This window comes from Neoarius graeffei, chromosome 14 (genome assembly GCF_027579695.1).
Source record: "Neoarius graeffei isolate fNeoGra1 chromosome 14, fNeoGra1.pri, whole genome shotgun sequence".
NCBI lineage: Eukaryota > Metazoa > Chordata > Actinopteri > Siluriformes > Ariidae > Neoarius > Neoarius graeffei.
The window spans coordinates 36,473,919-36,500,433 of NC_083582.1; the positions used below are offsets into that span (position 1 = coordinate 36,473,919).

General features: G+C 41.6%; 1 protein-coding gene across 1 annotated transcript in view; it reads right to left on the minus strand.

Moving 5' to 3' along the window:
• Positions 1-16,678: 16,678 nt before the first annotated feature.
• The window catches only part of ccdc6b (coiled-coil domain containing 6b), a 72,106-nt gene continuing 62,269 nt past the window's right edge, over positions 16,679-26,515 (minus strand). The window contains exons 8-9 of the mRNA XM_060939573.1: positions 25,106-25,227; positions 16,679-18,909 (exon numbers count right to left, since the gene is read on the minus strand). Of these exons, the coding sequence (XP_060795556.1) occupies positions 18,751-18,909; positions 25,106-25,227 (281 nt within the window). The 3' untranslated portion in view covers positions 16,679-18,750. The remainder of the gene's footprint in view (positions 18,910-25,105; positions 25,228-26,515) is intronic.

The window sequence follows — 26,515 nt, forward strand, 5'->3', positions numbered from 1 at the left end:
CTTTGTAAGCGTGCATCTGTTCCGGTACAAACCGGTTACTGAACGAACACACACACACACACACCTGTCATCAGCAACCACATCCTTAACATCCCATATCTGACTCCCCATACTACAACCAAATTCCAAAAAAGTTGGGACAAAGTGCAAATTGTAAATAAAAACGGAATGCAATAATTTACAAATCTCAAACACTGATATTGTATTCACAATACAACATAGACAACATACAGGATCAAATGCTGAAAGTGAGACATTTTGAAATTTCATGACATCTCAATAAGAGGCTGGAAAAGTTAAAGGTACAAAAAAGGAGGACCAAATTGCAACTCATTAAGTCAGTTGGCAATAGGTCATTAACATGACTGGGTATAAAAAGAGCATCTTGGAGTGGCAGCGGCTCTCAGGAGTAAAGATGGGAAGAGGATCACCAATCCCCCTAATTCTGCGCCGACAAATAGTGGAGCAATATCAGAAAGGAGTTCGACAGTGTAAAATTGCAAAGAGTTTGAACATATCATCATCTGCAGTGCATAATATCATCAAAAGATTCAGAGAATCTGGAAGAATCTCTGTGCGTAAGGGTCAAGGGTCAATATTCGTTTAGCAGGAAATAGAAATACCGGTGGAATTGGACAAATTTGGGAGGAACGGCCTCAAAATGTCATTATCAGCACTTAACCATGGTGCGCTTGGGTATTATTATTATTATTATTATTGTTACTACTACTACTATTACTAATAATACTAGCAGCAATAGTAGTGGGACTAATAGTAACTGCACTTTGTAAGCGTGCATCTGTTCCGGTACAAACCGGTTACTGAACGAACACACACACACACCTGTCATCACCAACCACATCCTTAACATCCCATATCTGACTCCCCATACTACAACCAAATTCCAAAAAAGTTGGGACAAAGTACAAATTATAAATAAAAACGGAATGCAATAATTTACAAATCTCAAACACTGATATTGTATTCACAGTAGGACATAGACAACATACAGGATCAAATGCTGAAAGTGAGACATTTTGAAATTTCATGACATCTCAATAAGAGGCTGGAAAAGTTAAAGGTACAAAAAAGGAGGACCAAATTGCAACTCATTAGGTCAATTGGCAATAGGTCATTAACATGACTGGGTATAAAAAGAGCATCTTGGAGTGGCAGCGGCTCTCAGAAGTAAAGATGGGAAGAGGATCACCAATCCCCCTAATTCTGCGCCGACAAATAGTGGAGCGATATCAGAAAGGAGTTCGACAATGTAAAATTGCAAAGAGTTTGAACATATCATCATCTGCAGTGCATAATATCATCAAAAGATTCAGAGAATCTGGAAGAATCTCTGTGCGTAAGGGTCAAGGGTCAATATTCGTTTAGCAGGAAATAGAAATACTGGTGGAATTGGACAAATTTGGGAGGAACGGCCTCAAAATGTCATTATCAGCACTTAACCATGGTGCGCTTGGGTATTATTATTATTATTGTTACTACTACTACTATTACTAATAATACTAGCAGCAGTAGTAGTGGGACTAATAGTAACTGCACTTTGTAAGCGTGCATCTGTTCCGGTACAAACCGGTTACTGAACGAACACACACACACACACACACACACACCTGTCATCACCAACCACATCCTTAACATCCCATATCTGACTCCCCATACTACAACCAAATTCCAAAAAAGCTGGGACAAAGTGCAAATTATAAATAAAAACGGAATGCAATAATTTACAAATCTCAAACACTGATATTGTATTCACAGTAGGACATAGACAACATACAGGATCAAATGCTGAAAGTGAGACATTTTGAAATTTCATGACATCTCAATAAGAGGCTGGAAAAGTTAAAGGTACAAAAAAGGAGGACCAAATTGCAACTCATTAGGTCAGTTGGCAATAGGTCATTAACATGACTGGGTATAAAAAGAGCATCTTGGAGTGGCAGCGGCTCTCAGGAGTAAAGATGGGAAAAGGATCACCAATCCCCCTAATTCTGCGCCGACAAATAGTGGAGCGATATCAGAAAGGAGTTCGACAGTGTAAAATTGCAGAGTTTGAACATATCATCATCTACAGTGCATAATATCATCAAAAGATTCAGAGAATCTGGAAGAATCTCTGTGCGCAAGGGTCAATATTCGTTTAGCAGGAAATAGAAATACCGGTGGAATTGGACAAATTTGGGAGGAATGGCCTCAAAATGTCATTATCAGCACTTAACCATGGTGCGCTTGGGTATTATTATTATTATTATTGTTACTACTACTACTATTACTAATAATACTAGCAGCAGTAGTAGTGGGACTAATAGTAACTGCACTTTGTAAGCGTGCATCTGTTCCGGTACAAACCGGTTACTGAACGAACACACACACACACACACCTGTCATCAGCAACCACATCCTTAACATCCCATATCTGACTCCCCATACTACAACCAAATTCCAAAAAAGTTGGGACAAAGTGCAAATTGTAAATAAAAACGGAATGCAATAATTTACAAATCTCAAACACTGATATTGTATTCACAATAGAACATAGACAACATACAGGATCAAATGCTGAAAGTGAGACATTTTGAAATTTCATGACATCTCAATAAGAGGCTGGAAAAGTTAAAGGTACAAAAAAGGAGGACCAAATTGCAACTCATTAAGTCAGTTGGCAATAGGTCATTAACATGACTGGGTATAAAAAGAGCATCTTGGAGTGGCAGCGGCTCTCAGGAGTAAAGATGGGAAGAGGATCACCAATCCCCCTAATTCTGCGCCGACAAATAGTGGAGCAATATCAGAAAGGAGTTCGACAGTGTAAAATTGCAAAGAGTTTGAACATATCATCATCTGCAGTGCATAATATCATCAAAAGATTCAGAGAATCTGGAAGAATCTCTGTGCGTAAGGGTCAAGGGTCAATATTCGTTTAGCAGGAAATAGAAATACCGGTGGAATTGGACAAATTTGGGAGGAACGGCCTCAAAATGTCATTATCAGCACTTAACCATGGTGCGCTTGGGTATTATTATTATTATTATTATTGTTACTACTACTACTATTACTAATAATACTAGCAGCAATAGTAGTGGGACTAATAGTAACTGCACTTTGTAAGCGTGCATCTGTTCCGGTACAAACCGGTTACTGAACGAACACACACACACACCTGTCATCACCAACCACATCCTTAACATCCCATATCTGACTCCCCATACTACAACCAAATTCCAAAAAAGTTGGGACAAAGTACAAATTATAAATAAAAACGGAATGCAATAATTTACAAATCTCAAACACTGATATTGTATTCACAGTAGGACATAGACAACATACAGGATCAAATGCTGAAAGTGAGACATTTTGAAATTTCATGACATCTCAATAAGAGGCTGGAAAAGTTAACGGTACAAAAAAGGAGGACCAAATTGCAACTCATTAGGTCAGTTGGCAATAGGTCATTAACATGACTGGGTATAAAAAGAGCATCTTGGAGTGGCAGCGGCTCTCAGGAGTAAAGATGGGAAAAGGATCACCAATCCCCCTAATTCTGCACCGACAAATAGTGGAGCGATATCAGAAAGGAGTTCGACAGTGTAAAATTGCAGAGTTTGAACATATCATCATCTACAGTGCATAATATCATCAAAAGATTCAGAGAATCTGGAAGAATCTCTGTGCGCAAGGGTCAAGGGTCAATATTCGTTTAGCAGGAAATAGAAATACCGGTGGAATTGGACAAATTTGGGAGGAACGGCCTCAAAATGTCATTATCAGCACTTAACCATGGTGCGCTTGGGTATTATTATTATTATTATTATTGTTACTACTACTACTATTACTAATAATACTAGCAGCAGTAGTAGTGGGACTAATAGTAACTGCACTTTGTAAGCCTGCATCTGTTCCGGTACAAACCGGTTACTGAACGAACACACACACACACACACACCTGTCATCAGCAACCACATCCTTAACATCCCATATCTGACTCCCCATACTACAACCAAATTCCAAAAAAGTTGGGACAAAGTGCAAATTATAAATAAAAATGGAATGCAATAATTTACAAATCTCAAACACTGATATTGTATTCACAATAGAACATAGACAACATACAGGATCAAATGCTGAAAGTGAGACATTTTGAAATTTCATGACATCTCAATAAGAGGCTGGAAAAGTTAAAGGTACAAAAAAGGAGGACCAAATTGCAACTCGTTAGGTCAATTGGCAATAGGTCATTAACATGACTGGGTATAAAAAGAGCATCTTGGAGTGGCAGCGGCTCTCAGAAGTAAAGATGGGAAGAGGATCACCAATCCCCCTAATTCTGCGCCGACAAATAGTGGAGCAATATCAGAAAGGAGTTCGACAGTGTAAAATTGCAAAGAGTTTGAACATATCATCATCTACAGTGCATAATATCATCAAAAGATTCAGAGAATCTGGAAGAATCTCTGTGCGTAAGGGTCAAGGGTCAATATTCGTTTAGCAGGAAATAGAAATACCGGTGGAATTGGACAAATTTGGGAGGAACGGCCTCAAAATGTCATTATCAGCACTTAACCATGGTGTGCGTGGGTATTACAACCCCAATTCCAAAAAAGTTGGGACAAAAGTACAAATTGTAAATAAAAACAGAATGCAATAATCTGCAAATCTCAAAAACCGATATTGTATTCACAATAGAACATAGACAACATATCAGATGTCAAAAGTGAGACATTTTGAAATTTCATGCCAAATATTGGCTCATTTGAAATTTCATGACAGCAACACATCTCAAAAAAGTTGGGACAGGGGCAATAAGAGGCTGGAAAAGTTAAAGGTACAAAAAAGGAACAGCTGGAGGACCAAACTGCAACTCATTAGGTCAGTTGGCAATAGGTCGTTAACATGACTGGGTATAAAAAGAGCATCTTGGAGTGGCAGCGGCTCTCAGAAGTAAAGATGGGAAGAGGATCACCAATCCCCCTAATTCTGCGCCGACAAATAGTGGAGCAATATCAGAAAGGAGTTCGACAGTGTAAAATTGCAAAGAGTTTGAACATATCATCTACAGTGCATAATATCAAAAGATTCAGAGAATCTGGAAGAATCTCTGTGCATAAGGGTCAAGGCCGGAAAACCATACCGAGTGCCCGTGATATTCGGGCCCTTAGACGGCACTGCATCACATACAGGCATGCTTCTGTATTGGAAATCACAAAATGGGCTCAGGAATATTTCCAGAGAACATTATCTGTGAACACAATTCACCGTGCCATCCGCCGTTGCCAGCTAAAACTCTATAGTTCAAAGAAGAAGCCGTATCTAAACATAACCCAGAAGCTCAGACATCTTCTCTGGGCCAAGGCTCATTTAAAATGGACTGTGGCAAAGTGGAAAACTGTTCTGTGGTTAGACGAATCAAAATTTGAAGCTCTTGATGGAAATCAGGGACGCCGTGTCATTCGGACTAAAGAGGAGAAGGACGACCCGAGTTATCATCAGCGCTCAGTTCAGAAGCCTGCATCTCTGATGGTATGGGGTTGCATTAGTGCATGTGGCATGGGCAGCTTACACATCTGGAAAGACACCATCAATGCTGAAAGGTATATCCAGGTTCTAGAGCAACATATGCTCCCGTCCAGACGACGTCTCTTTCAGGGAAGACCTTGCATTTTCCAACCTGACAATGCCAAACCACATACTGCATCAATTACAGCATCATGGCTGCATAGAAGAAGGGTCCGGGTACTGAACTGGCCAGCCTACAGTCCAGATCTTTCACCCATAGAAAACATTTGGTGCATCATAAAACGGAAGATACGACAAAAAAGACCTAAGACAGTTGAGCAACTAGAATGCTACATTAGACAAGAATGGGTTAACATTCCTATCCCTAAACTTGAGCAACTTGTCTCCTCAGTCCCCAGACGTTTACAGACTGTTGTAAAGAGAAAAGGGGATGTCTCACAGTGGTAAACATGGCCTTGTCCCAACTTTTTTGAGATGTGTTGTTGTCATGAAATTTAAAATCACCTAATTTTTCTCTTTAAATGATACATTTTCTCAGTTTAAACATTTGAGATGTCACCTATGTTCTATTCTGAATAAAATATGGAATTTTGAAACTTCCACATCATTGCATTCCGTTTTTATTTACAATTTGTACTTTGTCCCAACTTTTTTTGGAATCGGGGTTGTACACCACTACATACTGTCATGTCTACACTACACTGTTTAGTGCACTTGGCTACTTAGTATGCGGTTTGAGAGGTTGCCATGGACCACTGTGGTCTCCAGTGGAAACCAGAAAGCTGGTCAAATACAGTAGAAGTAGAAGAAACCTTTATTTGCCATATGCACACCTCTGCATTTAACCCATCTGAAGCAGTGAACACACACACATTTTATATTTTTTTAAATATAAAATAAATAAAGAAAAAACGTAAATGAAAATAGCAACCATGCTAAACAGAAAATATGGATTGCTTACAGTTACAGTAACTAACTAAGCAATGCTTCATCTGCATCAAATATGAGCTGACGATTTAAGCTATGTCTTTAGTGCACGTTTCTAATAGATAAGATATACTTTAATGATCCTTTGCAGGAAATTAGATTGTTACAGCAGCAAAGACACAAACATTTTAACAAATCAGTCCCACATGCACACACAAAGTCCAGCTCATCTCATTATCTCAAGCAGCTTTATCCTGTTGTACAGGGTCGCAGGCAAGCTGGAGCCTATCCCAGCTACAGTGGTGCTTGAAAGTTTGTGAACCCTTTAGAATTTTCGATATTTCTGCATAAACATCAGATTTTCACACAAGTCCTAAAAGTAGATAAAGAGAACCCAGTTAAACAAATGAGACAAAAATATTATTATACTTGGTCATTTATTTATTTTTTGAGGAAAATGATCCAAAATGTTACATATCTGGAAGTGGCAAAAGTATGTGAACCTCTAGGATTAGCAGTTAATTTGAAGGTGAAATCAGAGTCAGGTGTTTTCAATCAATGGGATGACAATCAGGTGTGAGTGGGCACCCTGTTTTATTTCAAGAACAGGGATCTGTCAAAGTCTGATCTTCACAACACATCTTTGTGGAAGTGTATCATGGCACAAACAAAGGAGATTTCTGAGGACCTCAGAAAAAGCGTTGTTGACGCTCATCAGGCTGGAAAAAGTTACAAAACCATCTCTAAAGAGTTTGGACTCCACCAATCCACAATCAGACAGATTGTGTACAAATGGAGGAAATTCAAGACCATTGTTACCCTCCCCAGGAGTGGTCGACCAACAAAGATCACTCCAAGAGTGAGGCGTGTAATAGTCGGCGAGATCACAGAGGACCCCAGGGTAACTTCTAAGCAACTGAAGGCCTCTCTCACATTGGCTAATGTTAATATGTTCATGAGTCCACCATCAGGAGAACACTGAACAACAGTGGTGTGCATGGCAGGGTTGCAAGGAGAAAGCCACTGATCTCAAAAAAGAACATTGCTACTTGTCTGTAGTTTGCCAAATATCATGTGGACAAGCCAGAAGGCTATTGGAAAAATGTTTTGTGGACAGATGAGACCAAAATAGAACTTTTTGGTTTAAATGAGAAGCGTTATGTTTGGAGAAAGGAAAACACTGCATTCCAGCATAAGAACCTTGTCCCATCTGTGAAACATAGTGGTGGTAGCATCATGGTTTGGGCCTGTTTTGCTGCATCTGGACCAGGACGGCTTGCCATCATTGATGGAACAATGAATTCTGAATTATACCAGTGAATTCTAAAGGAAAATGTCAGGACATCTGTCCATGAACTGAATCTCAAGAGAAGGTGGGTCATGCAGCAAGACAACGACCCTAAGCACACAAGTCATTCTACCAAAGAATGGCTAAAGAAGAATAAAAGTTAACATTTTGAAATGGCCTGACCTTAATCCAGTCGAAATGTTGTGAAAGGACCTGAAGCGAGCAGTTCATGTGAGGAAACCCACCAACATCCCAGAGTTGAAGCTGTTCTGTTCAGAGGAATGGACTAAAATTCCTCCAAGCTGATGTGATCAAGTGTTACCGGAAACGTTTAGTTGCAGTTATTGCTGCACAAGGGGGTCATACCAGATACTGAAAGCAAAGGTTCACATACTTTTGCCAACAGAGATATGTAATATCGGATCATTTTCCTCAATAAATAAATGACCAAGTATAATATTTTTGTCTCATTTGTTTAACTGGGTTCTCTTTATCTACTTTTAGGACTTGTGTGAAAATCTGATGTTTTAGGTCATATTTATACAGAAATATCGAAAATTCTAAAGGGTTCACAAACTTTCAAGCACCATTGTAACTATGGGCGAGAGGCAGGGTACACCCTGGACAAGTCGCCAGGTCATCACAGGGCTGACACAGAGACAAACAACCACTCACACCTACAGTCAATTTAGAGCCACCAATTAGCCTTTGGACTGTGGGGAAAACCGGAGCACCCAGAGGAACCCCATGCAGACACGGGGAGAACATGCAAACTCCACACAGAAAGGCTCTCGCTGGCCGCTGGGCTTGAACCCAGGACTTTCTTGCTCTGAGGCAACAGTGCTAACCACTACACCACTGTGCTGCCCAAAAAGAAAAGAAAAATAAAAATGCAAAAAATAAAACAACAAGTCAACGTGAATGTGTGTAAATTTCTGACTAAATAAAGCAGTTCCAGACAAAGCCTGGAGATAACTGGAGGTAAATGTATTGTATTAAAGGATGCAAATAATTAAGGGATTATGATTTTCTGATACAGCCTGACTATCCACAGACAAGCTATAACATGAAAAGCACCAACAGGTGAAGTGCACCTTGTTGCATCTGTCAAGGGGTGGGATATATCAGACAGCAACTGAGTTCTTGAAGTTGATGTTTCGGAAGCAGGAAAAATGATCAAAGTGTAAAGATCCGAGTGACTCTGACAAGGACCAAATTGTGATGGCTAGACGACTGGATCTGAGCATCTCCAAAATGGCACGTCTGGTGGGGTGCTCTGATCAAAAGTGTCCAAGAAAAGACGGAGTGAGCTGGAGAGAGGGTCACGGGCTCCCAAGGAGTCCGTGGATGTTACTTTGTCGCATACTAAGTACACCCCTTCATGGTAACAGTATTCCCTATTATTCTATCCACATTCACTGGATATGAGCAATGGTCCGGACTGATTGGCTACTCTACTACTAGGCTATCAGCTCATATATCGTGAGTAGAGAGAAACAAAATGGCTGAGCATGTTGTTGTTGCTGAACGAACTGAGGGTGAAGTAGAACTACTCGAAAACAAAACCCCAAAAAATACACAAAAAAGCAACAAAATATGGAATAAAAGTATTTGATGGTAAAAAAAAAATAGTATCTTTTTTTTCAAGAATTATTACTAGCACATTTTTCACAAATTGCTGCTGTTATTTTGCAGGTTTGTTTACATTCTAAGCGGAAATGATTTTGTCGGACATTTTGTATAAAGTTTTTATTTGTCGAATTTGCAAAAATAAAAATGCTCCGTTTCTCAAAATCTAGTGAATGTGGATAGAATAAAACAGTTATTACCCTCAATCTCGTCATACACGGCTTACAGCCATCAGCTCATCTACAACTCAAATTTGTGGATTAACTGTTAAATGGCAGTGGCTTCTTTCATCAGGATGGTGCGCACTGCAACACTGCAGAAATCATTCAGAAATGATTTGAGGAACATAAGGAAATCAAGGCTTCCACCTCCAAATTCCCCAGATCTTGTTCATCGGTTGTAATTTACCTATAGTAGGTTTAAGTCTAGTAGTACCAGATAAACCTTTCTGTGTGAAGGTAAACTATGCTCAGCTGAGGCACAAGAAACAGTTCTTTAAAGAGTTACACAAGAACAGGATATATGTTCTTACCTCAGCTCAGAGCTGCTTCCAAGGGAAGTTCGTGGGGGTCTTGAAATTCATTGAAGATCAAGTAGCTGACTCGAAAACTCAGCCTTGTCTTTTAACAAATCACCAAAGGGCTTTGGTTTATTAAAAGTATAAAGCTCCAAGCATATAATGCTTGAGTACAACTTGATCTGAAATAATAATGAACATGAAATAAAAATAGCTACAATATGCAATTCTATCAGCAGTAAACCAATGATATACGAAGCATAATATCTGAGAGCAAATAAAAGATTGACAGAGAAACTGTCAGTCAAAAGTCTTCTATGTAATGGCTTTAAAATGCAGATTATAAAACCTGTCTAAGTATCCTAGCCTGTTCACTAATCAGAGTTTATGGACATCTTTTATTGTTAAAACAGCCACACAAAATTACATCATCAAGCTCTGGTTGGCTACACATAAATGCAAACTCTTGCAACTTTCACAAATGCAGTGTCAGGTAAATTTTTGTGCAACAGGTTGTGCAAGTTTGTGCTATAACTTGTACATTCTTAAACAAATTACATAATGTCTGGCAGCACGGTGGTGTAGTGGTTAGCGCTGTCGCCTCACAGCAAGAAGGTCCGGGTTCCAGCCCCGTGGCCGACGAGGGCCTTTCTGTGTGGAGTTTGCATGTTCTCCCCGTGTCCGCGTGGGTTTCCTCCGGGTGCTCCGGTTTCCCCCACAGTCCAAAGACATGCAGGTTAGGTTAACTGGTGACTCTAAATTGGCCGTAGGTGTGAATGTGAGTGTGAATGGTTGTCTGTGTCTATGTGTCAGCCCTGTGATGACCTGGCGACTTGTCCAGGGTGTACCCCGCCTTTCGCCCGTAGTCAGCTGGGATAGGCTCCAGCTTGCCTGTGACCCTGTAGAACAGGATGAAGCGGCTAGAGATAATGAGATGAGATAATGTCTCATGCAAGCAAGCTAGACAAGTCTGGTTCTTAAAACCACAAAACACACGAGTTTGGTTACCAAGGCACAGACACCCTTTCTAGATAATTAACTCTTCTAGGAAGGGAAACCCAGGGGGTTCAGTATGACCTGCACAGTGCAGTTTTTCTAGGCTTTTAGTCAAGCCGTCAATCTCCCTAGCCAACGTCAGGAATCGTGAACGCAGTGGCATCCATTCCAGCATTCTCCTGATTTCTTCAACAGATGTTCTCTTCACAGAGGTGCTTGAAAGTCCTTTCTCTTCTGCTTCTGCCCTGACTAGGTCACCGACACTTCAGGTCTCATCCTTGCACCTGCTTTCGGGTCTAAATGCACAGATCCTATGACAATTTCAATCCAATTGAGCATCTATAGGATGTGCTGGACAAACAAGTCTGATCCATGTAGACCCCATCTCACAATTCACAGGACTTAAAGGCTCTGCTGTTAACATCTTGGTGCCAGATACCACAGCACACCTTCAGAGGTCTTGTGGAGTCCAGACTTGATGGTTCAGAGCTGTTTGGGTGGCACAAGGGAGACCTACAATATTGGGCAAGTGGTTTTAATATTATGGCTTGTCAGTGTATAAACAACAAACATTCATCCATCCATATGTAATAACTGCTTTAGCCTGATCAGAGTTGAGGATGATCCAAAGCCTATCCTGGGAACATGAGGCAAGAGGCAGGAATACACACTGGATGGGACACCAGTCCATTTCAGAGCACCATGCGCACACACATTCAGACTATGGGAAGTTTAGAGTCACTAGTTCACCTATACACAAAAGTCTCCATCAATGAACAGCTGATAACTTCAACAAAACAGACTTCATGCCAAAACTAGAATGAATTTCCTGGTTACACAGTTACACTTTGTGACTATATAAGACACCATTATAGAAGAAGGTTGTTTATAATCACGCTATCTGTTATCACCCAGATGAGGATGAGTTCCCTTTCGAGTCTAGTTCCTCTCAAGGTTTCTTCCTTGTGTCGTCTGAGAGTGTTTTTCCTTGCCACTGTTGCCACAGACTTGTTCATCAGGGATAAATCCATTTATTAGGGATAAAATTCACTTGTGTTTAAAGTCTTTATTTTTCTGTAAAGCTGCTTTGCAACAATGTCTGTTGTTAAAAGCGTTATACAAAAGTGTGGCGTAGTACCTTTCCTAGTGGCCTTTTGGCGTCCTAGACTGGTCTCCCTACATCCAGCACCCCGTGAAGCACAACATATGGTCACTCAAGAGCTGACCACACTAGCATCTCCATGGTGTAGACCGACCATGTGTACTACTCGTGGTGCCCGTTATTATCGCAGAACATGGTGGATCTTGAGGAGTAAACCCTGAAAACGAATCCCACCTCATGTTTTGGTGGTGCAACAAGTCTTCTCTGAGACTGTGTCAGCCTTGCTGTCCCATTGAGCAACAGGGATTACTTGCCAAAGGACACTATTCCACGCCATTTAGTGTCAACATGGAAGGCGCAGCCTTACTTTTTATGAGTATTATAGGAGATTCGGTAAAGACTACGTCACAAACGATGAAGTTCTAAACTGCGCTAAGTCTCAAGACATTGAAATCATGCTTATTAGAAATCGATTGCGTTGGGTGGAACATGTTGCACATCTGCCAGATGACCAGTCAGTCAAAGCACTGTTTTATGGTGAACTAGCAGAAGGCTCTAGAAAGATTGGTCGCCCACTTCTTAGATATAAAAGATACGATCAAGGATATTCTGAAGCATGGTGATGCACTCCACAAATGGAAGGATATTGTAACCGAGAGGCCAGAATGACAGAGATGCATTTAGGACATGTGCAAAAAGAGTGACATTAACAGAAAAGATGATAAAAGGAAAAGAGCCAAGCGCCATGAGAAGGGAGCTTTGAAAGGAAAGAATCAATGAACTGTGTACCACTAATTGAGACTCACCAGAAACATTCACATCCTTATCTATAGCCATACATATACGACTAATTACCATGTCTTCTATAACTCCTCTTATGATTTGTATTTACCTGCATTTACCTGTGCTTGTCGGGCCATCAGATGCCCCGTAGCGGGACCAACACTTGACGTCACCGGTAACCATGTAATCTGGTGCTGCCCGCTCATGGTCGGGTTATCGGTGACTAAACCAACAACCCCCGTTGGCCTGGCCTTTGGGGAGGGTGGTTGGGCACCCTGCAGAACAAAAAGCAATATCTGTCAAAGCACCGTCACGGGCTGACAGTGTCCCAACACACATCTCACCCTCCGGATGGCCCCCACATGGAGGGTGCAACCCTGGCTTCCCGCTGTTGTCTCAGTTCTGTCCCAAAGAACCACGGGATCCTGGGCCAAATAGGGGCCTGGAAATCACAGCTGAGCCCTTCCTTCACACGAGCGGTAGTCCTCTTCTCAATCCTCTTTGCTACCCTCAATCCCCCTCCTGCAAGACCTGGAGCAATGGGTGCAGAACGTGCAGGACAGGAGTCCCTAGTGGTGGCGGCACGATGGTAGTTTCTCTCATGACCAGCTCCGCTAGATGGGTCACATCATCCACATGGAAGACTCCCACCTCCCCAAGTTGATCATGTATGGAGAACTGCCGGTGGAAGCCAGGCATCAAGGCAGGCCTCTCAAGCACATCCTCAAAGAGAACCTCCAAGCGGCCGAAGTCCCCCTTTCGGACTTCGAGGTGTTGGCCAAGGACAGAAACCGATGGAGAGGAATGTCCAAGGCAGGAGTCGCACACCTCGAGGTTGCCCTCTGCCAGAAAGCGATAGAGCAGAGAGAGCGCCGTAAGCGTCTTGCAACAATTCGCGAGCAGCAGCCCTCATCCATCTCGTGCCCCCACTGTCCCAGGCTCCTTCAAACTCAACTCGGGCTCTACAGCCATACTCTGAGCCATCAACGCTTGGGTGCTACCAAGGGTGGAAGATGAACCTGAAGAGGATGGTGAAGGGAAGGACTCCCCATACTCGTTACCGAGTGTACCGGACTACTACTACCTGCATCGGGTACTAGGCACATATATACAAATAAACTGACTTGACTATACAATCATGTGTTTTTGGAGATGGGAGGAAACCATACACAGAAACTCCCTAAAGAAAAAAAAACCCCAAGCTCAGGATTGAATTAGGGACCCTGGAGCTCAGAGATGATGGCAAAAGGTGGCAACTGTATGATTAAAACATACAATATGATGGGGTTTTGCTCTCCCTTATTACATTTACTGTACATGATCATTGTATGAGCATTGCATTATTGTCTGTTTATTTTGTTCCATCTTTCTTGTTTTTCTTTGTCTTCCTTATCAGTTTTTCCTCTGGTCTTTTTTATATCTTGCATATCTTTTTGTATATTTTTGTCTCGTCTTTCTTCCTGTAACCTCTAAGCAATTTTTTTTTTTAAAAAGCGCAACAATCATTTTCAAGGTCTGGTTTTGCATGTCATACATGTTTTAAAGGTCTCGAGATCTTTATCTAATGTCACAAAGAATGTAACCTACAGCAAGAGATATTTGCACTCTGACCATTACAGTTTAATAGTTTACTTTTTGGTTGTACTATGGCACTGTTGTTTTTGCCCCTGAATGCTGGATACTAACATTTTTCTCTCCTAAACATGCAGTTTCATATTTGGCATTTGGAATAACGCTTGATAAGGTGTCCCATTTTGGAAAGAAGGTGCAATTATGGCTAATTATATAAAACAAAAAACACATATGGACAGGACTGAGTTGTTTCAATGAAGAGCTAGATGATTACATACGGTAACTTGAAGCTTCTACCATAAAGATGTGGTGCCAAAGTCCACAAGTATGTGCACCATATAAGTGCAATTCAGCAATCTGATCAAGCGAGCACCGGTTTCAATGACTGGCACCTAGTTTTAAGCAGATGTTCGAATAACCCAAGATCTTGCTTACGCAAGCAAATAAAATCGTGATACAGAGTGCAGAGGTGCCAACACCCAGGACCTTCCTGCTGATAATCCGAGTGAAAAGGTCAAGAGCTCACTTTACAGTGCAGCTTCTTCTTGATAGACAACCAAACCCTTATCCCATGCCTGTACAGTGAGAAAATAATTGATTTTAAAAATTAAAATTTCATTTTACATTTGACTTTTTTTTTTGGCCATTTGGCAGAAGGTTTTTTCCGATGCAAAGTGCAACTGTCTACAGTCGTGGCCAAAGGTTTTGAGACTGACAAATTTTGGTTTTCACAAAGTTTGCTGCTTCAGTGTTTTTAGATCTTTTTGTCAGATGTTTCTATGGTATACTGAAGTACAATTATAAGCATTTCATAAGTTTCAAAGGCTTTTGTTGGCAAATACATCAAGTTTATGCAAAGTGTCAATATTTACAGCATTTGCCCTTCTTTTTCAAGACTCCTGCAATTTGCCCCGACATGCTGGATATCAGCTTCTGGGCCAAATCTTGACTGATGGCAACCTATTCTTGCATAATCCGTGCTTATAGTTTATCACAATTCTTAGGTTTTTGTTTGTCCACCCACTTTTTGGGGATTGACCACAGGTTCTCGATGGGATTAAGATCTGGGGAGTTTCCTGGCCATGGACCCAAAATTTCAATGTTTTGTTCCCTGAGCCACTGAGTTATCACTTTCGCCTTGTGACATGGTGCTCAGTCATGCTGGAAAAAGCATTGTTCATCATCAAATTGCTCCTGGATCGCTGGAAGAAGTTGATCTTGGAGGATGTTTTGATACCATTCTTTATTCGTGACAGTGGTCTTAGGCAAAACTGTGAGTGAGCCCACTCCCTTGGATGAGAAGCAACCTCACATGAATAGTCTCAGGATGCTTTACTGTTGGCATGACACAGGACTCGTGGTAGCGCTCATCTTTTCTTCTCCGGACAATCATTTTTCCAGATGTCCCAAACAGTCTGAAGGGGGCTTCATCAGAGAAAATAACTTTACCCCAGTCCAATCCCTGTACTTCCTACAGAATATCAATCTGTCCTTGATGTTTTTCTTGGAGAGAAAAGTGCCTGTTTTGCTCACCTTCTTGACACCAGGCCATCCTCTAAAAGTCTTCGCCTCACTGTGCATGCAGATGCACTCACGCCTACCAGCTGCCATTCCTGAGCAAGCTCTGCACAGGTGGTGACCCGATCCCGTAGCCGAATCCTCTTTAGGAGACGGTCCTGGCACTTGCTGGACTTTCTTGGGCGCCCTGAAGCCTTCTTCACAGCAATTGAACCTCTCCCCTTGAAGTTCTTGATGATCCGATAAATGGTTGATTTAGGTGCAATCTTACTAGCAACCAGTATCCTTGCCTGTAAAGTCTTTTGATGCAAAGCAATGACTGCACGTGTTTCCTCGGAGGTAACCATGGTTAACAGAAGAAGACAATGATTTCACGCACCACCTCCCTTTTAAAGCAACCAGTCTGCTCTTCTAATTCAATCCACATGACAGGGTGATACCAGCTGCCTTGTCCTCCTTAACAGTTTCTCCTGAGCTAACGAGAGGAGCACAGAAATTATGTTAGCATGTCATTTTGTGGCACGGCTAAAACCCAGTGGACACGGGGGTTTTGCGATTAAGTTAATTTTCATGGCAAGGAAGGACTCTGCAATTAATTGTAGTTCATCTGATCACTTCATAACAATGCAGAGTCGATACAAACTTTATGAAAACCAAAATTTGTGTCAGTCTCAAAACTGTTGGCCATGACTGTACAACATGGGTTCTTACCTTATCCTAGCAGCTGGTAAACACTTTCAGAAACTCACTCCATGAGTGTTGTACAGTAATAACAAACCTGTTATTAAATCGAACCCATTCAAACTCAGGCAAATGGGACCACATTATTAAGGCTTTAATTATTTGATGTGGGGATAAGCTAGATAATGCTTACATTTAGCAATACCACAGTGAGTTAAGGCTCAAAGGTGTTCCATCCACTGAAGATAGCAATAAAACATGAGCAACCGTTACATTCATTTGTCAACAGTCTTAAAAGTAAATTACAAGAGCAACCAATAAGAGCAAAAACTTATGATCTGGTAAAATCGGAACACAAACTTGAAATGTACTCAAAACGCCTCATGGTAAAACAATTTTTTTTTCCTTTACACATACAATGAAAGAAATATTTACACTGAAATGATAAAAAGGTAAACAAAAGAAAAATCCCTGGATGTTTCCAGGGTCTCTTAAGGAATTGTTTATAAGGGGGGGGGGGGGAAGAAAAAAAACAATACATCTATGAACTGCAAACAGGTTTTGTATCGAGACAGTTCCCCTAAACACCACACTGATGTGTTATGACAAACACAACAGTGGTGCTGTTGTAACACTGCCGAGGCCCGATGCCACAGACCGCATCCTCATTTAAACACGTGTGCCTTAACCACAACGGAACCGCTTAGTACCAGTAATTCCATCACCGAGCTGATTTTCATTTTGATTCGTTGCAAATTAGCGTTCTTCATGATAGACAGTAAGTGCTCTGTGTTTGCTTGTTCTGTTTTTTTTTTTCTTCCTTTAAGCTGCACTAACTGAATGCTATTTGGTAACGTGAAACAGGCTGTGTACCCTGTCTATGAATCAGGGTCACGGATAGACGAGGAGGTCGAAGACGAGATCACAGATACCTACTAAAATCATATGGAGAAATTTCAAATGCATCAAAAAAAAAAAAAAAATCAATCAATCTCTGTCCCAGGATATTCTGCAAAGCTTACAAAAAGGGGATAGGTTTATTTACACTTTCTCTCTATGACAGACTTATACCTTGAGGGTGTACATGGGAGATGTATTTTTCCCCCCAAAAAAAACAAGCCACACATCTATATTAGAGAACACGTTATAGGGGTGCGAGGGGCAAAATTCACAGTGGTACCATTTACAGACGCTGTTAAGGGTAGGATGTGAACCGGGTACAAGAACAACGTACACACCTCTGTCCTTCAGCCTAGTCCAAGGCATTTCATTTGAACATGTTAAGAAAGAAAAGAAAGAAAGAAAAAAAACATGGTGCATCAGTACATGTTTACAGTTAGACGGATGCAAACTGCAATACACCAACAGCAGCATATAAGTAAACGATTCTCTCCCTTTGCGCTAATAAGAATGCTTTCACGCTCGCAGCAAAAAAAATTATATATCAACCATGTGTCTAGAAAGCAAATTTATCTCCCTAGCGAGCCCATGCTGCATTTCATGCATGCTCTTATCAGTCTACCGAGTTCTAACAAACGCCCATTGCCACGTGGGCATGTTTTACCATCAGGAATGAACTGAACAAGCTCTGCCTAATTGGTCAGTTGACCGAGTGTTCGTGGTTGCTCTTCTGCATCCCTTAAAAGCCATTAGCTGCACTTTCTCACCAACCCATCTGGTGCTTATACCGTAAAAGCAGCTCTCAGCTGCTGCTGACTGGCTGCATGTGTCTAGTGTGTTACTTTAGAAGACTTGTTTATATGTAAAAAAATAAAAAATAAAAAGCCATCAATCACTGCTTTTCTTTTCTCTAAGCAAAGCGGATAAGAGCGCTCTTGCAGTACTTTTGCATTACAGGTGAGCAATAATCTTCATCAATCCAAAAGCGGAGACTTAACAGGAAATCGATTCATTTCACCCTCTTTAACACTCTCTGCATTTCTTTCAGAGGAGGACTTCTAATGGGAGGGGGGGGGGAAGCAGGTTTAGTGTTGCAATCAATGCCACAAGACCACTGAACTGCATTCGAACCCCAAATGGGGGAGAGAAAAAAAAAAAAACAAACAAAACACACAGATTAACAGTGAAGCCTATTTGATTCTCAGTGCAAGAGGAAGATGCTGACTCCATTTACATAGGATAGAGAAGCCTTTGGCTTGGCGAGAATACAGTAGCTCTGGTCCGAGTCCACTCTGAGCTCATGCATTATGGCTGTGGTGCTGCAGGCTGCTGCTGCACTGGTGCTGCAGGGGGCGGAGGAGGAGGAGGGGGTCCAGGCTGAGTTCCAGCTTGCGTGTTGGGAGAAGGAGGCGGTGTTGGACGCTTGAACTTGTCTGGACTGTTGCTTCTTCTCGGGGACGGCCTCTGTCGGAGAAGAGCAGGTGAATTAAACACTTGAAGCAAGTGCTTAAGCAGTGCATTTCAGACAGACATTTATACAAGATCAACTGCGAGCTACTGCTCACTTGCGTAACCTCCCGCTCAGCTCAGAACGCAAGCGATCAAAGGAACAGGAGACTTATTATGAATGTTGACTTCAACAAATAATTAACCCTGAAACAAGTAAGTAAGGCCCTGTGATGACCTGGCGACTTGTCCAGGGTGTACCCCGCCTTTCGCCCGTAGTCAGCTGGGATAGGCTCCAGCTTGCCTGCGACCCTGTAGAACAGGATAAAGCGGCTAGAGATAATGAGATGAGAGACAAGTAAGTAAAGAGCAGTGTCTCTCCCCAGGGATTTCAAATAGCATCCTGGTAAACTGTCATTTTGAAGGAGCATTTTGCTTCTTGAAATGGCACCAAAATCCACCCTGTATGTTTCGTAAAGGCGGCATGGTGGTGTAGTGGTTAGCGCTGTCGCCTCACAGCAAGAAGGTCCTGGGTTCGAGCCCCGGGGCCGGCGAGGGCCTTTCTGTGTGGAGTTTGCATGTTCTCCCCGTGTCCGCGTGGGTTTCCTCCGGGTGCTCCGGTTTCCCCCACAGTCCAAAGACATGCAGGTTAGGTTAACTGGTGACTCTAAATTGAGCGTAGGTGTGAATGTGAGTGTGAATGGTTGTCTGTGTCTATGTGTCAGCCCTGTGATGACCTGGCGACTTGTCCAGGGTGTACCCCGCCTTTCACCCGTAGTCAGCTGGGATAGGCTCCAGCTTGCCTGCGACCCTGTAGAAGGATAAAGCGGCTAGAGATAATGAGATGAGATGTTTCGTAAATACATGGTCAGTAAACAGGAAGTCAATGTGCGACAGACTTGACAAGAGTGCTCCGAGAGCACAATATACCCCGCTGGCAATTGTGCCATAACTCTGATAAATTCCAGCTGCATTGAACAAAATTGCAATGTGTGTTTTACCAACATAATCAATCAATCAATCAATCAATCTAGTCAAGTCAAGTTTCTTGAAATTCCTCCAAAATTTGTTTGACGAGTTGATTTCAGAAGGCGAGTGCCCTTCCTGGGACGGATGGAAAGACCTTGCCATGACAATCCCCCTTCGGGCCTTTCAGCCAGCAGGGGATAAAAACTTTTTGCCAAATTACATGAAATTCCTCCAAAAATTGTGAGGGAAGTTGATTTCAGAAAGCAAGCGCACCTTGATGAAATTGCCAAAGTACAAGTTTGCTAATAATCAAGGGCATAACTTTGGTAAAATTTGCCCAAATTAAACGAAATTTCAATCTGCGTATAACCGTCATATAACAAAGTCTTTTGCCAAGTTTGGTGAAATTCCTCCAAAAATTGTGAGAGGAGTTGATTCCAGAAGAACGTACACCCTCATGAAATTGTCAAAGTACACGTTATTTAATCAAGGGTCAAAACTCTGGTAAAATTTTCACAAATGAAATTAAATCGCAATATACACATTACAGTCATATAGCAAGGTGTTCTGCCAAGCTTCGAGAAGTTCCTCCAAAAATTGTGAGAGGAGTTGATGTCAGAAGGCGAGCTCACCTTCATGAAATTGTGAAAGTACAAGGTTGTTAATCAAGGGCCACAACTCTGGGAAAATGCGACCAAATTGAACAAAACAATCTGCGTATTACCGACAAATAATACGTTTTGCCAAGTTTGGTGAAATTCCTCCAAAAAGGAGGAGTTGATTTCAGAAGGAAAACGCTCATGAAATTGTCAAATTATTGTTAATCAAGGGCTGTAACGCTGGTAAAATGTGACCGAAGTGAACAAAATTACAATATGCGAGACATCTCATCTCATCATCTCTAGCCGCTTTATCCTTCTACAGGGTCGCAGGCAAGCTGGAGCCTATCCCAGCTGACTACGGGCGAAAGGCGGGGTACACCCTGGACAAGTCGCCAGGTCATCACAGGGCTGACACATAGACACAGACAACCATTCACACTCACATTCACACCTACGGTCAATTTAGAGTCACCAGTTAACCTAACCTGCATGTCTTTGGACTGTGGGGGAAACCGGAGCTATGCGAGACATATAACAAAGAATCCTGCCAAGTTTCGTGAAATTCCTCCAAAAATTGTGAGAGAAGTTGATTTCAGAAGGTGAGCACTCTTCCTGGGACGGACGGATGGACATCGACATGACAATCCCCCTTCGGGCCTTTTGGCCAGCAGGGGGCTCGATACCAAATATCAAGCAGTTGCGATTTGTAGTTACTAAGAAAACTGTTATGAAAATTTTGTAAATCCACGCTACGTTTCGTAAATACATTCAGTTGGTAAACAGGAAGTTGATGTGCGACAGATCTGAAGAAACGGTATACATGGTATAGAACCCCAAGCTGAAGCTTGTTACCAAGTAGCTATGACTTGTGGTTGCTGAGACAAAGGGTGTTTCGGAGGGACGGAGATACAGACGGATGGAGGTAAACCGGTATATATACCCTCCCCCATAGTTAGGAAAGCATTTTTTTTCAATGTCTCAAAGCAAACACTTTAAGGAAAGGTCGTGCAGAATGTGCTTAAAGGTCCTTGTTGCATGATCAAGACGAGTACATCAGGAAAACAACGAAAAGTAGTAAGGACTCCCTTTGCAGAAGAGTAATTTGAGAGAACCAAGCATGCCTTGTTTGCTAATTAGACTTTTGCAGGAATGTGAGAAAAGTAACTTCATCAGGATGTTAAAAATAACGCATAAAAAGAAGTGCTGTGAAGGTCAGCGTGCCATGGGATCAAAAGTATTCCTGCTCGTCTGTGCTGCATCTTGAGAAATTTAAACTACACCTAATCCACTTGTACATACAATGTTGCTTTTGATAGTACAACTACTGCGGATTACTGTTCCGATACAAAAAGCAGAGACGTTATGACCCTGAGGCCCCAGCTTGGGTACTTGAGTACGGAATTTAATTTCCCATACCAAGCTGCACCATGCACTGTTTTTGTCACGAGGATTTATATGGATGTTGCAGTTCATTCTCATAAGCTTCAGACGCTTGCTGGCCGTGCTGCTGTGAAAATTGTGCATGCAGACGCTCATCTAAGTTTCCAAATCGGTCATTGCTTAACTCTTAGTAGCCATGACAGAAAATATTCATCATTAAAAAGCTTATAGTTTCTGCTTAACAAAAAGAAATGTAGCTTATTAAGATCTGTTCGGTGCTTTGGGAGTAATGGCAGGTTGAAGTTGGTACAACAGAGTAAAAACTCCACTCGCATGACGTCGGGAAACTGCCAGTGCTTTCTGAGTCACGGGAAAGCGGTCAGGCTCTCTCTCGCTCTCTTCTGATCGGTTTCCGACTTGTCAATATCAAATCAGATAACGTTTATAGGGATGTTCTCTCGCTCTCACAGTTTCTGATGAAGTATTCAGCAAAATTTTCCATCTGCTAATCTTGCTATTATGATGAATACAGGTCATTTCGTCCAACGACCGTTTCATCCAATGCCATTTCGTCCGAAGCCTTTTTCGCACGCAGTGTCAATTATTGTATGTTTCAGCTATTTGTTGGTCCGAAAAAAGAAGGAATTCTCAATGGAATTTGGCCAAAACGAAACATTTTTGCAAAATGAAAACGAGACCGGAAAGGATGGGAATCAGCGAGCGTCAACTTCGGGCGCATTCGGCTGGGGCTGCTTGTGGGGGGCGGGGCGATGATCATTTTTATTAGACCAAATTGTATAGAAAATCTACACTCGCACTTGCCAGACATCCTTGGCAAGTGTGAGATATATGATATCCAGATATGAGAAAACGCACGTTCGGTGCGAAGTATTACACCACCTCAGCGCACAGTACCAAGCCTTATTCTCCCGTGTAGATTCCCTGGGTTTCCGATCCTGTTTCCTATTCTTAGGGTGTATTCAGACCAGGATAGTTCGATAGTTCACTTGCTTTGGTCCGAACCAAATGTTTATATTTTTTCATTTTGGTGCGGTTCGCTTTCACGCTACATTTTAGTAAGCGGACCAAAATCTGTCAACAAAGCCACGCGCCCTGAGGTCGTTCAGCTATTGGTCAGAGACGACACGCGCACAAAGCGTTAAGTTCAAAAGTAGTCATGGAGGCTTTCCGTGCTGTTATTCTTTTTAATGTCATCAAAGCTATATGTTTTTTCCAGTTTTCACAATTGTGCGATTACTATGCTGTTGTACAAGTAATTTATCAACGACGACGACAAAGGGCAAGGCGGCTACGGAGGATAGCGCTGATGAGCGCACATCATGTTGTGACAGTTCTGGCTCTTCACGCAAGTCGCTAGTACCGCCACTTTTTGAAAGAATGTCCCTGATTTTAATGTAGGTCTGACGGAGTTTCTTCGCTTTTAGCCGACATTGTTCTGGGGAGCGCGTGAACCCCTTCTCCTTCATTTTCTCACTGAATACAGCAAACACGTCGGCATTTTTGTGTGTTCTCTCCAAAAGCTCAGATATGTGGACATCTGCCCATATATCCACAAGGGTACGCGTTTCTTCCTCGGCCCACGTTTGCCCCCTACTCATTTTTTGTACTCTGTAGTCTAGCCTACCACTGGTCTGAATGACTGAACGACTGTTGTAAGGTTCCCTTGACAACCGAAACAGTGTTTGCACTTTGCGGTGGAGTGTCAAGACTCTGTTTCCCATAATGCTCGACAAACGACGGAAGCTCCCGAGGTACAAAAAAACAAAACTGTCGGATTAGGTCCGGTCTGCTTTCACACCTCCAAAAGATCTGCACCAGGGTTCCTTTGGTCCGGACCGAGTCCAACCCTGCAGCTCGGTCTCGGTCCGCTTGTTTGGTCCGGACCAGAGTTCGGTGGTTTGTATTCAGACCAACCCAAAAGGTCCGGACCAAGGGAAATTTGGTTCGTTTGGTCCGGACCAAACAACGTAGGTGTGAATACGCCATCAGTTTCTGTTTTTGTCTTTGCCCAATTTAGCCTGTTTATGCCTCACCTGACCTTTTGCTAGTTTCACGTTTACGAGCTCGCCTGCCGTTTTGGATTGTTCGCCTGTGTGTTTTCGATAGTGCTTAATCCACTCCTTAAACAAACTATAGCTTATTTATATCTCGATCTCGTCACGCGTGTTAAATAAAATCAATAGTGCGTATGAAAAAGGCTTTGGACGAAATGGCTCAACTATTGGATGGAGTATCCTGATCCTGTTCTGATTCACGGGAGACTTTGAAGTGAGTTTTCGTAGCTTTACCTACTTGTTTTTTCAACTCAAACTGATTCATGTCAATAAATAACTATTTTAGAATATAACTGCCGTTGTTTTGATGAAAAATACTGAGATCTTAGTGGTCGGAATGATATTTTTAAAAACCGGAAGTCAGAAACATGAGGGTCAATTTCAATTCAATTAACTGGATTTGTTTACTGACCGTGTCTCTCACAGTCCCCCCGCGGGGTTCGCCTTGAAAGCTGTGAATATTAATAATTTATATTCTTTAATATTACAAACACTAGTATGCCCTACTTTTGAGAAAAACAGACCTACAGAGCACAAACAGGGTATTAGAAAAAAATCTTATTTTATTTTGATACAGAATGGTAGATGTGAATGACATTCAATGCTTATTTATGCATATTTTATAACTGTATTTGTAATCTACATTGATTTCGCCTTCTTTGTGATGTATAAATGAGAGTTACGATCAGCTTTATATTGCACAAATAAAGCCATTTGGTGAAACTTTGAAGACGACAGTGTACCGATTTAACGGCGTTACCCAATTAGCATAATAAATAATAATGAAATACTAATTTGTATAATTTAATAAGATTTTACTATTTTTTTTTTTTATTTATATTCAGTATATAACCATCTGTGTTCCTGCCGATTTCCATGCATACATCTTGAAAAAAAAAAGTTAAGAAAAAACACATTTGATCTCGTTTGTTAATGAGGTCCATTTTGGACCATGTGATCCTCAGACAGAATATTACAGCAGTTTTCTAAAAATTAAGCCTTTTTTTCAATTTTTGATTTGCGATATTGCAAGAACAAAAACATTTTAATTCTGTATAAAATATGTTGTTCTACATTCAATTCTGAGTTCAAGCAGACCAGTTTCGAGCAATGTGGATTGAATTTGAATTTTTCACCTGATGTTTAGAGGAAAGAAAGACGTGCTGAATGACGACGGTAGTGACTCACCGCAATGCCATGTGAAGCTCCAACATGCACGTGTAGGCCTGGTGTGTTGTAGTAGGACATGCCTGCACGGGTCAGTGTGGCTGGAGGGGTAAAGCCCACCGTGTGACTGGCATACGACAGCCCTGCCAGAGGAACACAGCACATTGTTCACATCACAGAAACAGGCCACAGAGCTTTGGCAGGGTCTAAAATGGAGCTTTGTTTCATTGAATTTCTGTCCGGGGTAGTGTTTAATACAGACAGGCAAATACCTGTACAAATAAAGCACTATTACACAAAAAAGGTATTTGCTTGTCATGATCCATTAACAAAAGAATGATGACGAATGGTAAACTGAAAGTGCAAGCCAGGCCTTGAGTGGGTGGGGATTCGGTCTCGAACAGAACAGGTGTGAGAAAACTAGAGTTATTTTTGAATCCTACTGGCAGAGAACATCCGTTAATTGCGGAGCTAACTTAACTCTAGATACACAACTCTTCACCCATGATACAGTAGGACGGCACCTTCACCTTAAAATTTCAAAACAGGTTCAATTCACCTTAAAATCTGCCCTCTGTTCAAGGGACACCCGAAGAACAACACAGCTTTTGGAATTTTGAAAAAAAAATTTTAGTTGCAGAGATGGTTATTGATTTTTACTAAAATCACCAAGTAATGACGCATCATATAGTGGTGCTTGAAAGTTTGTGAACCCTTTAGAATTTTCTATATTACTGCATAAATATGACCTAAAGCAGCATCAGATTTTCACACAAGTCCTAAAAGTAGATAAAGAGAACCCAGTTCAACAAATGAGAAAATTATTATATTTGATTGATTATTTATTGAGGAAAATGATCCAATATTACACATCTGTGAATGGCAAAAGTATGTGAACCTCTAGGATTAGCAGTTAATTTGAAGGTGAAATTAGAGTCAGGTGTTTTCAATCAATGGGATGACAATCAGGTGTGAGTGGGCACCCTGTTTTATTTAAAGAACAGGGATCTATCAAAGTCTGATCTTCACAACACATCTTTGTGGAAGTGTATCATGGCACGAACAAAGGAGATTTCTGAGGACCTCAGAAAAAGCGTTGTTGATGCTCATCAGGCTGGAAAAGGTTACAAAACCATCTCTAAAGAGTTTGGACTCCACCAATCCACAGTCAGACAGATTGTGTACAAATGGAGGAAATTCAAGACCATTGTTACCCTCCCCAGGAGTGGTCAACCAACAAAGATCACTCCAAGAGCAAGGCGTGTAATAGTCGGCGAGGTCACAAAGGACCCCAGGGTAACTTCTAAGCAACTGAAGGCCTCTCTCACATTGGCTAATGTTAATGTTCATGAGTCCACCATCAGGAGAACACTGAACAACAATGGTGTGCATGGCAGGGTTGCAAGGAGAAAGCCACTGCTCTCCAAAAAG